This window comes from Akebia trifoliata, chromosome 15, assembly GCF_017979445.1.
Source record: "Akebia trifoliata isolate Shusen 1 chromosome 15, ASM1797944v1, whole genome shotgun sequence".
Classification (NCBI taxonomy): domain Eukaryota; kingdom Viridiplantae; phylum Streptophyta; class Magnoliopsida; order Ranunculales; family Lardizabalaceae; genus Akebia; species Akebia trifoliata.
In genome coordinates, this window is record NC_141389.1 from 6,593,324 (window position 1) to 6,608,884 (window position 15,561).

General features: G+C 32.7%; 1 protein-coding gene and 1 long non-coding RNA gene across 2 annotated transcripts in view; both read right to left on the reverse strand.

Annotated features, from left to right (window-relative positions):
- LOC147384125 (uncharacterized) overlaps positions 1–377 on the reverse strand; it is a 45,235-nt gene extending 44,858 nt beyond the window's left edge. Inside the window, exon 1 of the long non-coding RNA XR_015172427.1 lies at positions 170–377. This is a non-coding gene — a long non-coding RNA (uncharacterized LOC147384125). The remainder of the gene's footprint in view (positions 1–169) is intronic.
- Positions 378–13,292: 12,915 nt separating this feature from the next.
- LOC147384129 (UPF0481 protein At3g47200-like) lies at positions 13,293–14,940 on the reverse strand. The gene has a single exon (XM_086426381.1). The coding sequence runs from the start codon at positions 14,903–14,905 to the stop codon at positions 13,661–13,663; it is 1,245 nt and encodes a 414-aa protein (XP_086282507.1). The 5' UTR covers positions 14,906–14,940; the 3' UTR covers positions 13,293–13,660.
- Positions 14,941–15,561: the final 621 nt, after the last annotated feature.

Consider the following 15,561-nt stretch of genomic DNA (forward strand, 5'->3'; position numbering starts at 1 on the left):
TAATTTAATTAGGAGCCTCAAACACGGCTTGAAGCTATTTTTTAATACAAATTATAAATTCTTTGTTACAACATTTAATATTAAATACAATTGAAAAAAATAATCTTTCTAACAACATTTAACGTTAAATATAATTGTAAAAAAAAAATATAGAATATAAATAACTTACCAATCACCAACAGATTGAGACTTGTTGGTCTTCAGGTGTGAACTCCTTTTATTTAAACCCTCCTTCGTGCCTGCCTAGGTGTTTGGGTTTACACACAAAACAAAATCCTAATTTTCAAATGTCCAATGAAAGAGACCTCTGTTAGAATTTTATAGGCAAAAGCCTAATTAGGGGTCCACACGATTGGGTTTGATTTGACATAAAATTATCTCATTTAATTTGAGTAACGGTTGGGTTTGGTATGATATAAAGTTGTCTTATTTGATTTGGGTTAAAATTGTGAAAAAACTTTAAATCTAGGAGGTTTAATGAGGAGGTTTCTTCGTAATTCTGAAGCAGCCTACCTACTTTAAAGTGAGACTCATGAGTATAAAAAGAAAAGAAAACCATTTATTATGTTTTGCATCAAACTATCAAACCATCCCCTATATCATTTTGGTTCAAGGTTTGATTTAAGTCTAGCACATCCTTAAATGGAGAATCAAACCGAATTAATTGATTTTTAAAATTTTTAATCCAGAACTAAATCATTCATCTATAAAATCAAATCAAACCAATCCTAAGGTTCGGTTCAATTCTAGGTTTGGACTAATCCAATGTGCACCCTAGGCGTAATCTAACTTTTCTTTTCTCTCTCCTAGCTTTTCCGTTCACCAAATAGATGATGACACAAAAAATGTCCTATGCTACATCAATTAAATCTAACGATACAAATCCACATTTTGGAGAATATTTTTAGAAACCTCATGTGGTATAAAATAGAATAATGCCCCTTGACCATGGTCTTCTCTTATATAACAATATTAAATGACATAAAAGCCCTCATTTTCAACCTCTAGATAAAAAATTATGTTCGATTTTTCTCCCAAAAACTACCGTTTTAAAGCACTTTTAAGTTGATAAAATTTTTTTTGAGTCATGATTTTCTAACTAGAAAATCTTCACTCGGTCAATATTCAACTGACGTTGCAAAGACACAGAACCATAATCTTTTTCCTCGGGATAAACAACTGCACATCGTTTATAGGGATGTACATTTGTGTATCCTGGTGAAAAACATCTATGATTTCATGTTCTTGCCATGTCATCTGAGTATTGACTAAGTGAAGACGTTCTACTTAGAGGTATCTCCAATATTTGCAAAAATGTAGAGGGGAGGGTAGGGGAGGGCCAGAAAAACAAAAGGGTATGTCATCAGTTTTATAAAATATTGATGTGTCAAATATTCGTCAAAAATTAAGAGGGGGTGTCTAAATCACCCCAAATATTTAAGGGGGCAAAAAAGCTAAAAGAGAGGTGGGGGCAAACTACTTTTGCAAAAGAGAGGGAGCAAGAGGCATCGCATCACTTTGAAAACAGGGGACATCTCAAATATGACAACATCTTAGAGCGTACTATATCACTTTAAAAATGCTCAGGGTGGGCAACTACTGCCTTTAGACTCATATTACAGCTAAAGAGAGAGATTAGCACTCCAACTTTTACTTATTCTCTACCACTCTCTCATTTTCCCCTTTCTAAATTGGGGTATAATAAGTGAAAGTAGGGGTGCCAATAACAATATTTTTTCAATGATTCTCAAATATATTCTGAACATTTTTTTTATTCTCTTGGGTATTTAATCCATTGATCTTTTCGGAATAATCCCCTAAGCCAAATTTGATTATATATTTTTCTTAATTTATTTAACAAATAACTTTCTTTTTAATGAAAAATGTGCAGCTTGTCAATGATTTTAACAACTTAGAACTGAGAAAAACACTTTCCTTACTATGTAAGGAAAATTTTGCGACCAATCTCCGCATGGAATCCAAAACCCTTATCAGAGGTCACATAAATTTTAATAACTTTCGAAGGATTTATTTTCAAATATTTTGATGATGTATATAAAAAACTAGGGTTTTTTCACTTTTTTTTTTGGGGGGGGGGTGGTTTGGATGAAAATCGATTAGGAATGTTTCTTTTAAGTTGAAATCATCTAAACAAGTTGTTATCTCAAGGTTTTAGTTAATCTATCCATTTATTGTAGTCGAAAAAACTTGAAAATTGAAAATGGGTAGGTTTTACCAGTGTTGGGTTCACCAATTTTTATTTAAAAACTGGTGAACTCAACAATAAATAAAAAGTGTCAAGTTCAATAGTCAATAAAAAGGTGAACTCGACATTAAATTGTGGTGAGTTTGACAATAAAAATTGTGAACTCAACACTAAATAAAAAAAGTGTCGAGTTCAACAGTAATAAAAAGTCGTGAACTCAAACAGTAAATAAAAAATCTGTGAGTAAGCGAGTAATAAGGAACCATTAAGAAAGAAAAAAATTTACTAAATGTCCTATCCAACTATTGTGCAAAACTTAGGGACTACTTAAAAAGAAACCCTTCCACAAGGGTCCTTTAAGTAATTTTCCCTTGAAATAAATTGAATCTTAAGATTAAGGATGGCTGATTTGAAGTAAAATAACAATAATAAAAATATAATAATAATTTTTACAAAATTAAGGGTGGGGACTGCATCTAAATAAGATGAGTACATCCAAACTTGGTTCTTACCTACTCATTCATTAATCAATTGCACAACTATATCCAAAATAAAAAATTATAATAACAATTTGAATAATATAGCTAATGTAAAAAAATAAAAATAAAAACTAAAAATAAAATATTCATCCATCATATTATTTATCTACTTATTCCATTTCATATCTAACTTCTTTTTCAGCAAGCTCATATTGTGTATCTTATCAGCTCTTAACCATTCCCTTAGACAAATACAATACTCCAAAGTAGATTGATGCACTTTTAGACAATGGAACCTGTTGGAATTTAGAGGAATGAATTGGAAAACCCTTTAATATTCATTTAATTGCAATCATATGGTAAATAAATCTATTAACTATAGGGTATTTAATGCTTTATGCTTTATACTTTATGTTTTATGCTTTTTACTTTATTGCTTTTAGTTTAGTTGATTGTTTTGTTTTTGCCTTGAGTAATTTTAGTCCCACATCGACTAGGAGAAGAATTGATTTGCAACTCTTAAGTAGTTGTGCTTCTAATAGCTTTAAGTGGATAGAAGTAGTGGGCGGGCTGACGCGCGCACACGAGGGTCCAAGAGGAAAACCCATGGTTCTAATTGGAATTTGGATCCACCGGTCCGAAAATCTTAATGCGCGCAGGGGGGGTGCAAAATCTCAGATTTACACCTTACGTGGGTGCGCGCATAGGCCCGTTTTTGCTTTAATTTTCAAGATTCTGTTTTTGAACCAGTGTGTCTATTCTGAACCAGCAGTTTGTGACTGTTCTAAACAGTCACTTTCTAACCACTTTGATTTTCTCTATTATTATATATTTTCGAATTATCAGTAATTTATTATTCGTTGTGAGAGCACAGTGCTTTGTGCATGCCTCAACCATTTCTTTTTAGGTAATATTCTTCTTTTACATTCAATTTCGAAATTAAAATTTGTTCTATCTTCTTCTCACTTTATCATAAGAAATCAATATTCAGAAATAACAGAACCATCAGTAAATCGTGGGTCATGACAAAAAGAATTGATACCTCCATTTTTATCCCTTCTATCATGCCAAAGTATTAAAAAAATAGATACCCCTCCATTTTATCCCTTCCATCTTGCTAAAGTATCAAAACCATAAAATTATGGCCTAGATTACTACCAAAGTTGATTTGATATTTATTAATTAAAAAGTTCTAATAATGTTGTTTTAATTTCGTTCATAATACATTGTCCAACGTGATAATAATTCTAATTAATAATTCCTTCCCAACATTTTTCTAAATTTTGATTTCATTTGATAAATATTTTCATAAAATGCCAAAATTATACTTTATATTTTGTAAAAATAAAAAATATGTATAATAAAATACATACAACTTCATTATAAGTTGGATAATAAGTTCTAGAGAGACAAATTATTTCCTCATAGCATCTCTCAAAATTGGGGTGTAATAAATAAAAGTTGGGGTGCCAATAGCATCCCTCAAGATTTTAATTAGTTGTGGTTGGGGTTAGAAGTTTTGGAATGGGCTGATTTTTGGTGAGGATGATCTCTTCCCCAAAAATCAGCCCATTCCAAAACTTATAACTCATGTAGGACAAATCATGTATGGTTAAATGTAGGATAAAATGGGGTTATATGGACCAAAGGACCAATTACCTATGGACCACATGTCAACGTGGCACCCAAATACATCATCGGGTGCTACATGTAAGTAGAACATAAAATTTTACTAACCCTAAAAAGCATAATTTTAAAAAGAGTTTTTTTTTCATTGTTGGATTTTGTAGTCACCCCATTTTGCATTCGTCTGATCTAAAAATCCATCATCTGGTTGCTCTAGATTCCTGATGATGAGCACAAAATACATTCAAAAAGTCGAAAGCTTGTTAAAATCCATCTTCTGATTTCCCCTTCATTTTCTACCCCATCCTTGACCTTTCAATTCTCTTTGAATTCATAATCTCTTTTCTTGGCACTTTCGATATAGAGATTACGCGCGTTGAGGATCTCTATCACTCTACACTCGATTTAGCAAGTATGCACACTTAGGATCGTACACATTTCGATAACATAAGGACCTTGCAATGCTAGGAAGCCGTGACTTAGAAATAATCACATGCGATGAAATAAGCCTCTTGCAAAAAATTCATATAAATTAATAAAATGACCAAAATACCCATAACATTTGACTAGCAATTAGAAAATTTTCCCGCTAGAAAAATGAGATCCCAAGATAAAACTAAGCCTTTCGCCAATAATCATGCAAATCAATAAAATCAAGAGCTCCTTGACACTTAGGATAATGAAAATAACGAATTTTCATGTGAAATGACGAACTTTCACATGAAACAACGAATCTTAGCATAAAATTACGATTTTCATTTACTTGAAATAACACCTATCACAACGTAAAAGGATTAATTCATTACATAAAATGACAAATTCTATTTACTTGGAAACATATTCTCATATAAAATGATGAAATTCATCATATAAAATGACGATTTCTATTTACTCAGAATGACATTTTTTCGTCACAAAAAATGACAATAACTGGCCACATAAAATAACGAGTTCCTTCCCACAGAATAACGCTAATCAATCACTAAAATGATAAAATGTGAACCCATAATTTTGAAAGCGCCTTGACACCCTTTACTAAATAATAAAAGGTATCTAATGGATAATTGGGGGATTTTTAGGGAATGGGGAGTCACTACTTACGTTAGGTCTAAGAACTAAAATAACTCCAAAATGAATCCAGATCGATTCACAAATAAGAGAAATGAGCAAGGGGTCAAGTTATAGGTTTCAGAAAGTGTTAGGCATCGAACCCACCCGATCAAGGTGATCGATTTCTACTACAATCCAAGAAAATCCTATTCACTCACTGTTTTGGAGGTAATGTGTCACAAATATGAAATCGATTTCGTTCACTAAAATGTTTTCAATTGACTAATTTCTATCTTTTTGGTGTAATGTTACATAAAAACTCGAATTTTTCAAAAAAATATAATGAATCAACTCACCTTTTTTGTGATGTTACATTGCAAAAAATTAAATTATTTAAAGAAAATTACATCGAATTGGCTCACTATTTAGAGGAAATATGGCACACATGAAATTGATTTCGTCAATTTGCGAGGTACCCATTATTTTGTGCAAAGTGGCATGTTTGGTTTTGAGAAATGATTTCATTGTTTCTGTCAAGTTAACCAATTGTGTTGGTATCGTGACATGGAATGAAAATCAATTTTCATGAATTAGTTTTTGTTGAGTAAACTCGGTAGAAATCTGAAATTAGTTAAATTTCAAATTTGGGATGAATTCGTCTTTTAACTAAAATAAAATGATGAGATGATGATAATCAAAATCATTCCCCCTACGGTAGCATATTGACCTTAGTCCACTTAGGTTGACCTTAGTCTAGTCGATGGATCCTAGTAGAGATCAACTCTCGAGTCAGACATAACCGATACCTAACACCTTCCGGATTCTATATCCTGACTCACATACCAAGGGTCTCCAACGCAAACTGACACGAATCTGATTCGGTGTCAATTTTGGTTCCTAGACCTGAACTAGGTGGCGACTCGCAAATCGATCTCCCCAAGGGATCCTCCCTCGAGATTTCCACAGTGCCTTCACATACGCCCTCCTATGCACTCATCATAGGATCGTAAATCATTTGCCTCATGATATGCATAATCATAAATCTTTTTCTTGTGTATCCGAAGGCAAATGATCTACAATTCTATGATGGGAGCGTAGAGAGGCGTATGTTAGACTTGACTCCCTAAAGTGCCCAACTTAGTGTTATGTTACTCATGCCAGAGTAGGGTCCCACCCAACTCAATACCCTACCAATTAAGGCAGAGCAGAACCACGTAAACCCGAACCCAAGTGGGGTTCACCTCAGTGCTACTGTACTCGTGATAGAGTAGGGGCTCAGCCAACTTTTTACCTTGCCAATTATGTTAAAGTAGACCCACATAAGGCCGGACCTAGGTGGGGTCTATTTTCAGTGCTTTATTACTTGTGTCAGAGTAGGACCCCGACTAGTTCTATACTTCACCAATTAAGGTAGAGTAGAATCATGTAGGCCTGGACCTAAATGGGGTCCAATTCGATTATTTTCGCATCCAAGCTATTAGTAATCAAAGGAATTTTTTTATTATTGATAATATCTTTTAAGGTTGCAAGTATTCCACGATTTAGGCAACTTTTGACCAGTCATTATCTCTAAATAGTACACTCCCTTCTGGTATGCTTTTGCCACTTTATATGGCCCTTCCCAATTTGAACCTAGTTTTCCACTGTTCTGCTCTTTTGTATTCTGGAATACTCTATGCAGCACTAAGCCTCTTTCTTTGAATTGCTTGTGGCAGACTTTTTTATAAAGATCAAGAACCTAGGTTGCATGGCACTAACACCTCATCCAAGCACAAAACATTCTAAGCAACCTAAAGCTCATCCCATAACCTGGAAACTTCTCACATAGGTTAAAACTAGACAAATTGTAGAAAACGATTCACTTAACCTCTAAAAATCCTAAGATTTGCACAAATTATCAAAATTCGACAAAAATGATAATTTGAAGAGAATACACATCAAATCAGCTTTATTCTCGATGAAACTTGACTAGCTATCACATTCTAAGACTTAGAATCCAAAAATCTTAGGCCCCACACCCAAAAACAATTAAATTGACAAAATTACAAAACACCCCTCAAAATTACTAAAATTATTTTTCCACTCTTAAAACGAAGTCAAAATATTTCAAAACAATCTAAAAACATTACCTTTGCTCTTGAAATGAGACCAAAATCGTTGAAATAGATGAAATTTATAAAATGCCCCCCAAAATTTGACAAAACTACAAAAATACCATCAACAATTATTAACTCGGCCTTAAAGATCCATTTTTTTTATTTTATGAAAATAACTTCGAAATCAGATTCAAAACGTCAATAAACCCTAGGAACGAATGTAGGCACACCCCAAACTCAAAATCAATGTTTTCTAAGAATTCCCCTAAATTTTACAAATTAATCCAAAAATCAATTAAAAAAAGTCAAACCAATCAAAAAAAACAAAATTCCCATGACTCACATATACACATGATCCCCCACTCCACAATTTATTTCCACACGTTGATAACAGAAAAAAAAAAAAATTTGTCATCAATTTTATAAAAATGAAGAGCCCCGTATGCCACACGATGGCCCACCATCTATCTCCAGCCAAACCACTCTTCCTGATTTTCTCCTTCAACTCCTCTGTCACCCACGTCATCATCACAACCTTCCACATTTTTAGACTCTTTCAACTCTTCCCTCCCCTTTTGACTTTCATGTGACTAACCAACACCCCCATGATCTCCTTTTTCTTCTCAACGAATCTTGGAGCTGAAGTTGGACAACTAAGAGAATAAAAGAGGAGCAAAAAATTAAAAAATCTTTGGAGATTTCTCTCTCTCTAAGCTCTTCTCGATTGCATCAAGTCTAAAGCCCCTGCTATAAGGGATTAATTTTGCAATAAAAAGGTACATAATTCATACCTTCCTCTTGTATGAAAGCCATGGATTTTTGGTGTGTTATTTTCCTTTTTGATTATGTCATTTATTTTGCGTTGATGTCATTTTTCTTAATAGTCTTGCCTATATATATATTTTAACTTGGATGAGTTTAAAAATTGTAAATTTAAGAAGAAAAAAAAAAGGGTAGAATAACTCCCTATTTCATAACTTAGTTTAGAAAACAGAACATGTTGAGTTGCTTTAACGAAGAAGATGATTTGTTTGCCAATTGTTTTGAAATAAGAAGGTGATTTGTTGGTATGTAGGGTCAATTCATATAGATTAAATGTGATAGCATATAATGACAAATAATAAAGCAAGAAAAGTGTTCTGTTGGTTCATTTGTTTGTATGGTCATTCCATATCGTGCTCACTCACTGTTTTGTGGCTAACGTAGCACAAATATGAAATCGATTTCATTCACTAAACTGTTTTCAGTCAATTAATATTATTTTTTATTTTTTATTGGGTGTAACGTTACATAAAAATTTGAATTATTCAAAAATATATAATGAGTCAACTCACCTATTTTTGTGATGTTCCATTGAAATTTTTTTTTTTTAATTATTTAAAGAAAAGTACGGCTCTCTGTTTTGGGGGAAATGTGGCACACATGAAATTGATTTCGTCAATTTGTGAGTTAACCCATTATTTTGTACAAAGTAGCATGTTTGTTTTGAGAAATGATTTAATTGTTTATGTCAAGTTAACCCATTGTGTTGGGATCGTGACATGGAAATGAAAATCAATTTTCATGAATTAGTTTTTGTTGAGTAAGCTCGGGAGGAATCTGCAATTGGTTAAATTTCAAATTTGGGATGAATTCGTCTTTTAACTAAAATAAAATGATGAGATGATGATGACCAAAATCATTCCCCCTAGGATAGAATATTGACCTTAGTCCACTCTGATTGACCTTAGTATAGTCGAGGGTCATAGTAGAGATTGATTATTAAGTTGGACATAATCGATGCCTAACACCTCCTAGATTCTGTAACCTAGCCCACGTACTAAGAATCTCAAATGTAGACTGGTTCAAATCCAATTTGGTGTCAATTTTGACTACTAGACCTAAACTAGGTGGTGACTCCTGAACCCATCTCCTAAAGGGAAGCTTCCTGAGATTTCCTCAACGCCTTCACATATGCCCCCCTATGCACTCATCATAGGACTGTAGATCATTTGCCTCATGATCTACATAATCATAAATATTTTTCTTGTGTGGCCCGAGGCAAATGATCTACAATTATGTGATGGGGGCGTAGAGAGGCGTATGTTAAAGGTGGACGTCAGATTATCACGAAAAATATTTGAGAAATACACATGTGATTTAAATTAGAGGTGCACATTGTATCGGGCCAAATCGAGAACTAAATTGAACCGAACTAGTATAGTTAGGGTTGGTTTGATTCGATTTTAAGGAGAATCGGTTTGGTTCTGGATTGACATTTTGAAAAACCGAGTGATTCGGTTCTATTCTCGATTCAAGGGTGTCCTAGAACTAAACTAAACCGAGAACCGAACCAAATTTTATTATATTAAATATTAAATATTAAATATAATACATTTATATTATAATATTTAATAATTAAATTTAACAAACCTCGGTTCTCTTCTTTGCCATCACAAGAACTTGTCATTTTTTTTATAATGAAACTAACTGTCATCGTCACCCCTCACCAAAGAATCGATTCATCGTCACCGTAAAAAAGGTACTCTCTCTCTCTCTCTCTTTCCCTTTTTAGGAATAAGGTTGAGAAATTTCCTCTTAGTGATTCCGAATCTTCAAATTCTTAAAATTATAGTTTAACTATCTTTTAAAAAAAAAAATTACTAGAATAGAACTTTATATGAATGCTTTATCAATGGTTTCAGATTTTCCACCTCAAATTTCATGTATTTGTGTTAAAAAAAATAATTTTATTTTATTATAGTACTACCACCTATTTGTCAATGGTTTTAGATTTTCCACCTCAAATTTCATGTATTTGTGTTCGAAATTTTTTTTATTTTTTATTACTACCACCTATTTGACAAAATTCCTGTAAGGGTATCTTGTCACTAGCCGCTGCAAAGTTGCAGCAATTAAGTTTACAAAATGAGCTAGGGGTGTCACAAATCTAATGCTATGTTTCTGTGACCCGAGAATTGAATTGAACCAAACTAAGGTCGGTTCGGTTCTGGAGTGTATGTGGTTCAGTTTTGGTTCAGAATTTGTAGAACCAACCAAGTTCGGTTTGGTTCCAATATTGCCCCCAACCTGAACCATGTGTTTAGAGGTTGATTTTGTGATAAAACAATCTTGATCATGATTTCATCATTAAACCCACAAAATACCACAAAATAATAGAAGAAACATGAAAAATAAAGAACACAAGGATTTTTTTACGTGATTCAGTAAATATACCTACGCCCACGGGCTTGAGAAGTCATTCCCCTATAAATTTTACTATTACATGACCATCTCTCTTGGTCTCCCCTATCCCCTATCCTCCTCTTGGTTTTTATTACCCTAATACAAATAAATTATTTATCTATTACAAAAGAATCCTACTAAATTGTGATTCTTCCCTAATTTTTAAACCTTGCCACGTGTCCACCTTGGGATGCGTGTTGATGGTGCGAATAACGGTCCAGTTGAGAGATGATTTTATCCCTCCACAATGTGCACCCTTAATTTAAATTGGATGACATAACCCTTAACTATGGTCTTCTTTTATAAACTAATACTGAATGATGTAAAAGCCATCTTCTAGAAAAATATAATCTTTGATTTTTCTCTCAAAATCTGTCAGCCTAAAGCTCTTTAACCTCTATGATAAGATATAATTTTATTTATTTATTTATTTTACTCAACCTTTTCAATCTCCCCTTAGCCTGCTCTAGAAGATCTTGTTTTTCTATAAAAATATATTTAAAGGTTGAAATAGATTGAATCTTAAGATTAAAGATGTTTGAGTTGATGAAATAAAGGATTGAATTAAGAATGATTGTTTATGAGAATTTTTTTTTAAGGAGTGTTGGATACAATTTGAATATGAGGGATCCAACCAAGGCCACAAAGTTTCCATTCAATTCATGCTTTTATGGCACACTAAAATACACAAAATAGTGTCCATAATACAGGATGTGGACTCATGGCTAGAATTACCATGGTGGACCTCCATCTCTCTCAAATATGGGCCCAACCTGAAGCCCACTTAGATTCGGGCTTTGGATGGGACTTTGATATTAGATTAAAAGAAAGTTTTAATTTAAAAAGGAACTAAATAAATTATGAATATGAAATAGATCTAAAACAATCTCTAAAAACTTTAAGAGTATAAAAAATTTAAAATCTTTACTGATTACCGTTAGAGATCTACTATTGCCACACCAACTTTTACTAATGCCACATCAAAAAAGGCTCTCACATTGAAGAACAAAATGACCAATACAATATAAAATTACAATCCAACAACCCTCCCAACGATGTTAGTTTGTTGTCTAAAATTACCAAAATATTTTTTCAAAATTACCTTACGAAATATTTTATATTACAAAAAGACCCTTACAACAATATAATATACAATTAGATTATCTATTTGAATTTTTTTAAAATATTTCTTAAAATCAATTACAGAAAATTTATCAACAAATCCTAACTTTGGTGATACTTGTGCTGTGCATTTGCGCATGCCACCTACTAGCAAATATAAAACTTAACATGAAAAAAAAAACATTATATTTTACAGAATTTAAAATTTAACAATTTTTACATTATAAAGCACAAATATAATTAAACAATTACTACAAAATTAAGGGTGGGGACTTCATCTAAATAAGATGAGTACATCTAAACTAGGTTGTTACCTAATGATAAACATCATTTGCATAAATCTATCCAAAAATAAAAATAATTACAATTGCAATTTGAATAATATAAAAAACATAATAATAATAATAATAATAATAATAATAATAATAATAATAATAATAACAAAACATTCATTTATCATAATCTGTATCTACTTATTCTATTTTTATATATTATTATTATTTTATTTTTTTTTGCGCTAAACAGGCAAGGGGATTAGTGGCTAATAGGGGTGAAGATGGGTTTAGCGGGACTTGAACCCAGGTCAGGGGATCAACTTTCCTCAATCCCCATTTCATATCTAATTTCTTTCTCAACAAGTAGAGACAGTTGGACAGAATGGGGTCATGGCAAAAAGAATATGATACCTCGATATTGCTACCAAAGTATCAAAATCATCAGATTATAATTGCATGCACTATTACCAAAGTTAGTTTGATAATTATTAAAATGTTCAAATATTTTTGTTTTAATTTCATTCATATTACATTGTTCAACTTAATAATCATTTCAATTATTAATGGAATTTCTACCCAATTATTATTTTTTCCATTTGACACTACAAAAAAAGGAGTAAATTCGACGTCAAGGTCGATCAAATTTGGCTAAATCTAAGCAAAGTGGGAACAACTTTCCACTTAGCTAAATGGCAGTTCTTATTTTACTAATTTTTTTTTTACCTAAATAATTTTTTGAAATGCTTGATATCTAGATTTTGAACTACCAATGTAAACTAATTATAAAACTAAATAGTAAAGTATTGCATTCCTAACTCGTTCTAAACAAGTTTTTACAATTAAATTAAGTATGTCACAACAACATACGTTGAATTTTTTTCATTTATAAGTAATTGTATTATTTGACTAACAAAATTACATAATGTATCATTCGAAGAAACATTATCTAAACTAATTGAAATTATTTTATCATGTGTTCCCCAACTATGTATTTCATCATCTATTTTAGTAGCCATTACAAAAGCTAAATGTGGAAGGGTCCCTTATAAAGAAAAAGAAATAATGTGGTAGTTTACAAAAATACCCAAAACCCTAGTTTGGGGTCCATAAATCTGAAGTTAAACTAATTTTTTCAGGAATTTGTTTAAATATATTAAGTGGTGTGTAATATTAATTTATTGATTTACTGTGCTACAAGTAAAAGTTGATTGGGCAATGTAAGTTCTCTTAAACGTATTAAATATTCTAAAATTTGTAATTATGTTTAAAAAAAAAATTATATATAACATGTAACTTAGAGAGTTCAAAGCCAAGACTTCAATTTCCAAATCCATCTGGTATGGTTTCAAGTCAATTGGGTTAAAAAAAAAGTTTCAGTAATGAAGTCTAGCCATCTCAACTGCAAGTTTACAACATTGGTTTAACAGAAATCAATCAATTGGGTTGCAAGCACAAATATTAGATGAAAACTACTTTAATCAGACACAGAGTTGCACAATATTATTTATTACATACATAAACACAACTTGGAACAAAGAAAGTGATATTGGTCTAAAGATTACTAAATAAGTTTGCTTGATTTCACCGGGGAAAGACTGCTAAGAAGGTTTGGATGGAAGTTAGCAAGATAACATAACCTGCAGCAATTAAAGCGATAGTGGTCCATGGGCTACGAAAATAAGTGTGCATGAATTCACCTATGTAGACCCTCCTCTTTTTTTGAATATGGGATTGAATTTCATCTACAACCCTCGAATAGGCACGAGGATCATGAATCAATCCTGTTGCCAATTGGTTAACGAGATCAGCCACTTCCTCATCACTGCCAAGGTGATTGCAAATTATGCCCTCAGAGCGCAACACTTTAACGTCATCAGCATGATCAATGAGTGTATCTAGGAAACAAATGAAGGAAATGAATGCACGTCTGGGATTGAAAAGTAGGTCACTATCATGAGTCGATATAGGGATATCATAACTCAATTCATAGGCAATTAAATTGAGAAACCTGTCTTTGGTGTAGTGGTTAATTTCTATTTGAGGAAGTAATAACTCTCCACTTAGCAAATGAGTTCGGAATTCAACATCAGACAACCAAATTGAATTCTTTCTCTTGAATGTAATCCCCATAGCTAGAAGCTCCTTGACTGGAGGGTATGATCGCTTCGATATCTCCTGCCCATGCAGGGCATGAAAAATAGGTTTGTCACCGACTAGTTTGGCACGAAAATGGTCTAGGATGTGAATTGGATCACGATTTTGACCAGCAGATGGTAATGAACGCATCCCGTAGGTTTTGCCCATTTCTGAGTTGATATGACGATGAAGCGCATGATCAAGGAGAAGGGACAGGTAAGGGGGACAACAGTTCATCAACTCCTTCAAAATTAGGTACGGGAGTTGGTTCTCAAGCAAGAACAAATCTCTAGATACCAAAGGTATGTCATATCCTAATGTCATGAGCTTATTCCATTGTATACCAAACTCGACCTGTGGAATGAAATTCAAAATAAAGCATCCATCCAAAAGCATCATGACGGTGAATGCTTCATTGTCGAAATTAGCCATGATGGAATCATCGTAGTACTTCTTAGCCTCACTAGTTAAAGATTCAAGCTTACTGTAGATATCACACATGCTATAGTCACAACTAGTGACAAATCGCTGAGCAGATATGATCTTGAGCTCTTCCATCCTCGCTAACTTAGGTTTGCCATGGTGATACGGTCCAATTGATACCACTGCAGGATCAAAGCAGTTACTGTAAGCTTTGTTCTCCCGAAACCATAGTGGTACCCTAGGAATACGAATGTTGTTATGTTCCATTGTTTTGTTTGTGGTGTCCGTTTCTATGTGGAACAACTTGTCCTTCAGACCTTGTAGCTGGTTGATAGATTCTTCTGTTATCATGGAACTAGGATACAAATGGCATGTTAGGAGACAATTAAAACTAAAAGTTGTTTTCTATCACTATATTTTTTTTTTTCAAACAATATAAAAATAACGAAAAAGGAAAATTTTGGACACTAAACCGCCACTATCACAAAATCCTTTAAATTCTTTCAAAATTAGAAAATTAGGAGAACAAGGAATTGCCTCCTTCATAACTCCAACTACCGAGATTTCTTATTGTATTTAATATTCCAACAGTCCCATGAATTGGTTATTCCTAAACGAGTTATGCAAGCTGTCACAAGCATACCTCGTCTCCACATTGGATCAAGAGCATGTCAGAGAGATAAAAAAACTGGTAATTCGTATAAGGCCTGACTGAATTAATTGATGAGTGTTTTAATCAATTGTCCAAATTCACAGAAAACATGCAGCTTGTCGTTAATTTAAACTACAACTTAGAACCATCATTTGTTAATATAAAATCTCAATTTTTTCTACAGACAGTCTAGGCTATATATCACCTCTAAAATTTGAATTATTCATGAGTGATGATGAGATCCTTTATTTATGTGTAAAACTGGTTGTAA

Excerpts from the sequence above, each read along its gene's own strand:
- LOC147384129 (XM_086426381.1), bottom strand. The coding sequence starts at position 14,905 with ATGGAACATAACAACATTCGTATTCCTAGGGTACCACTATGGTTTCGG.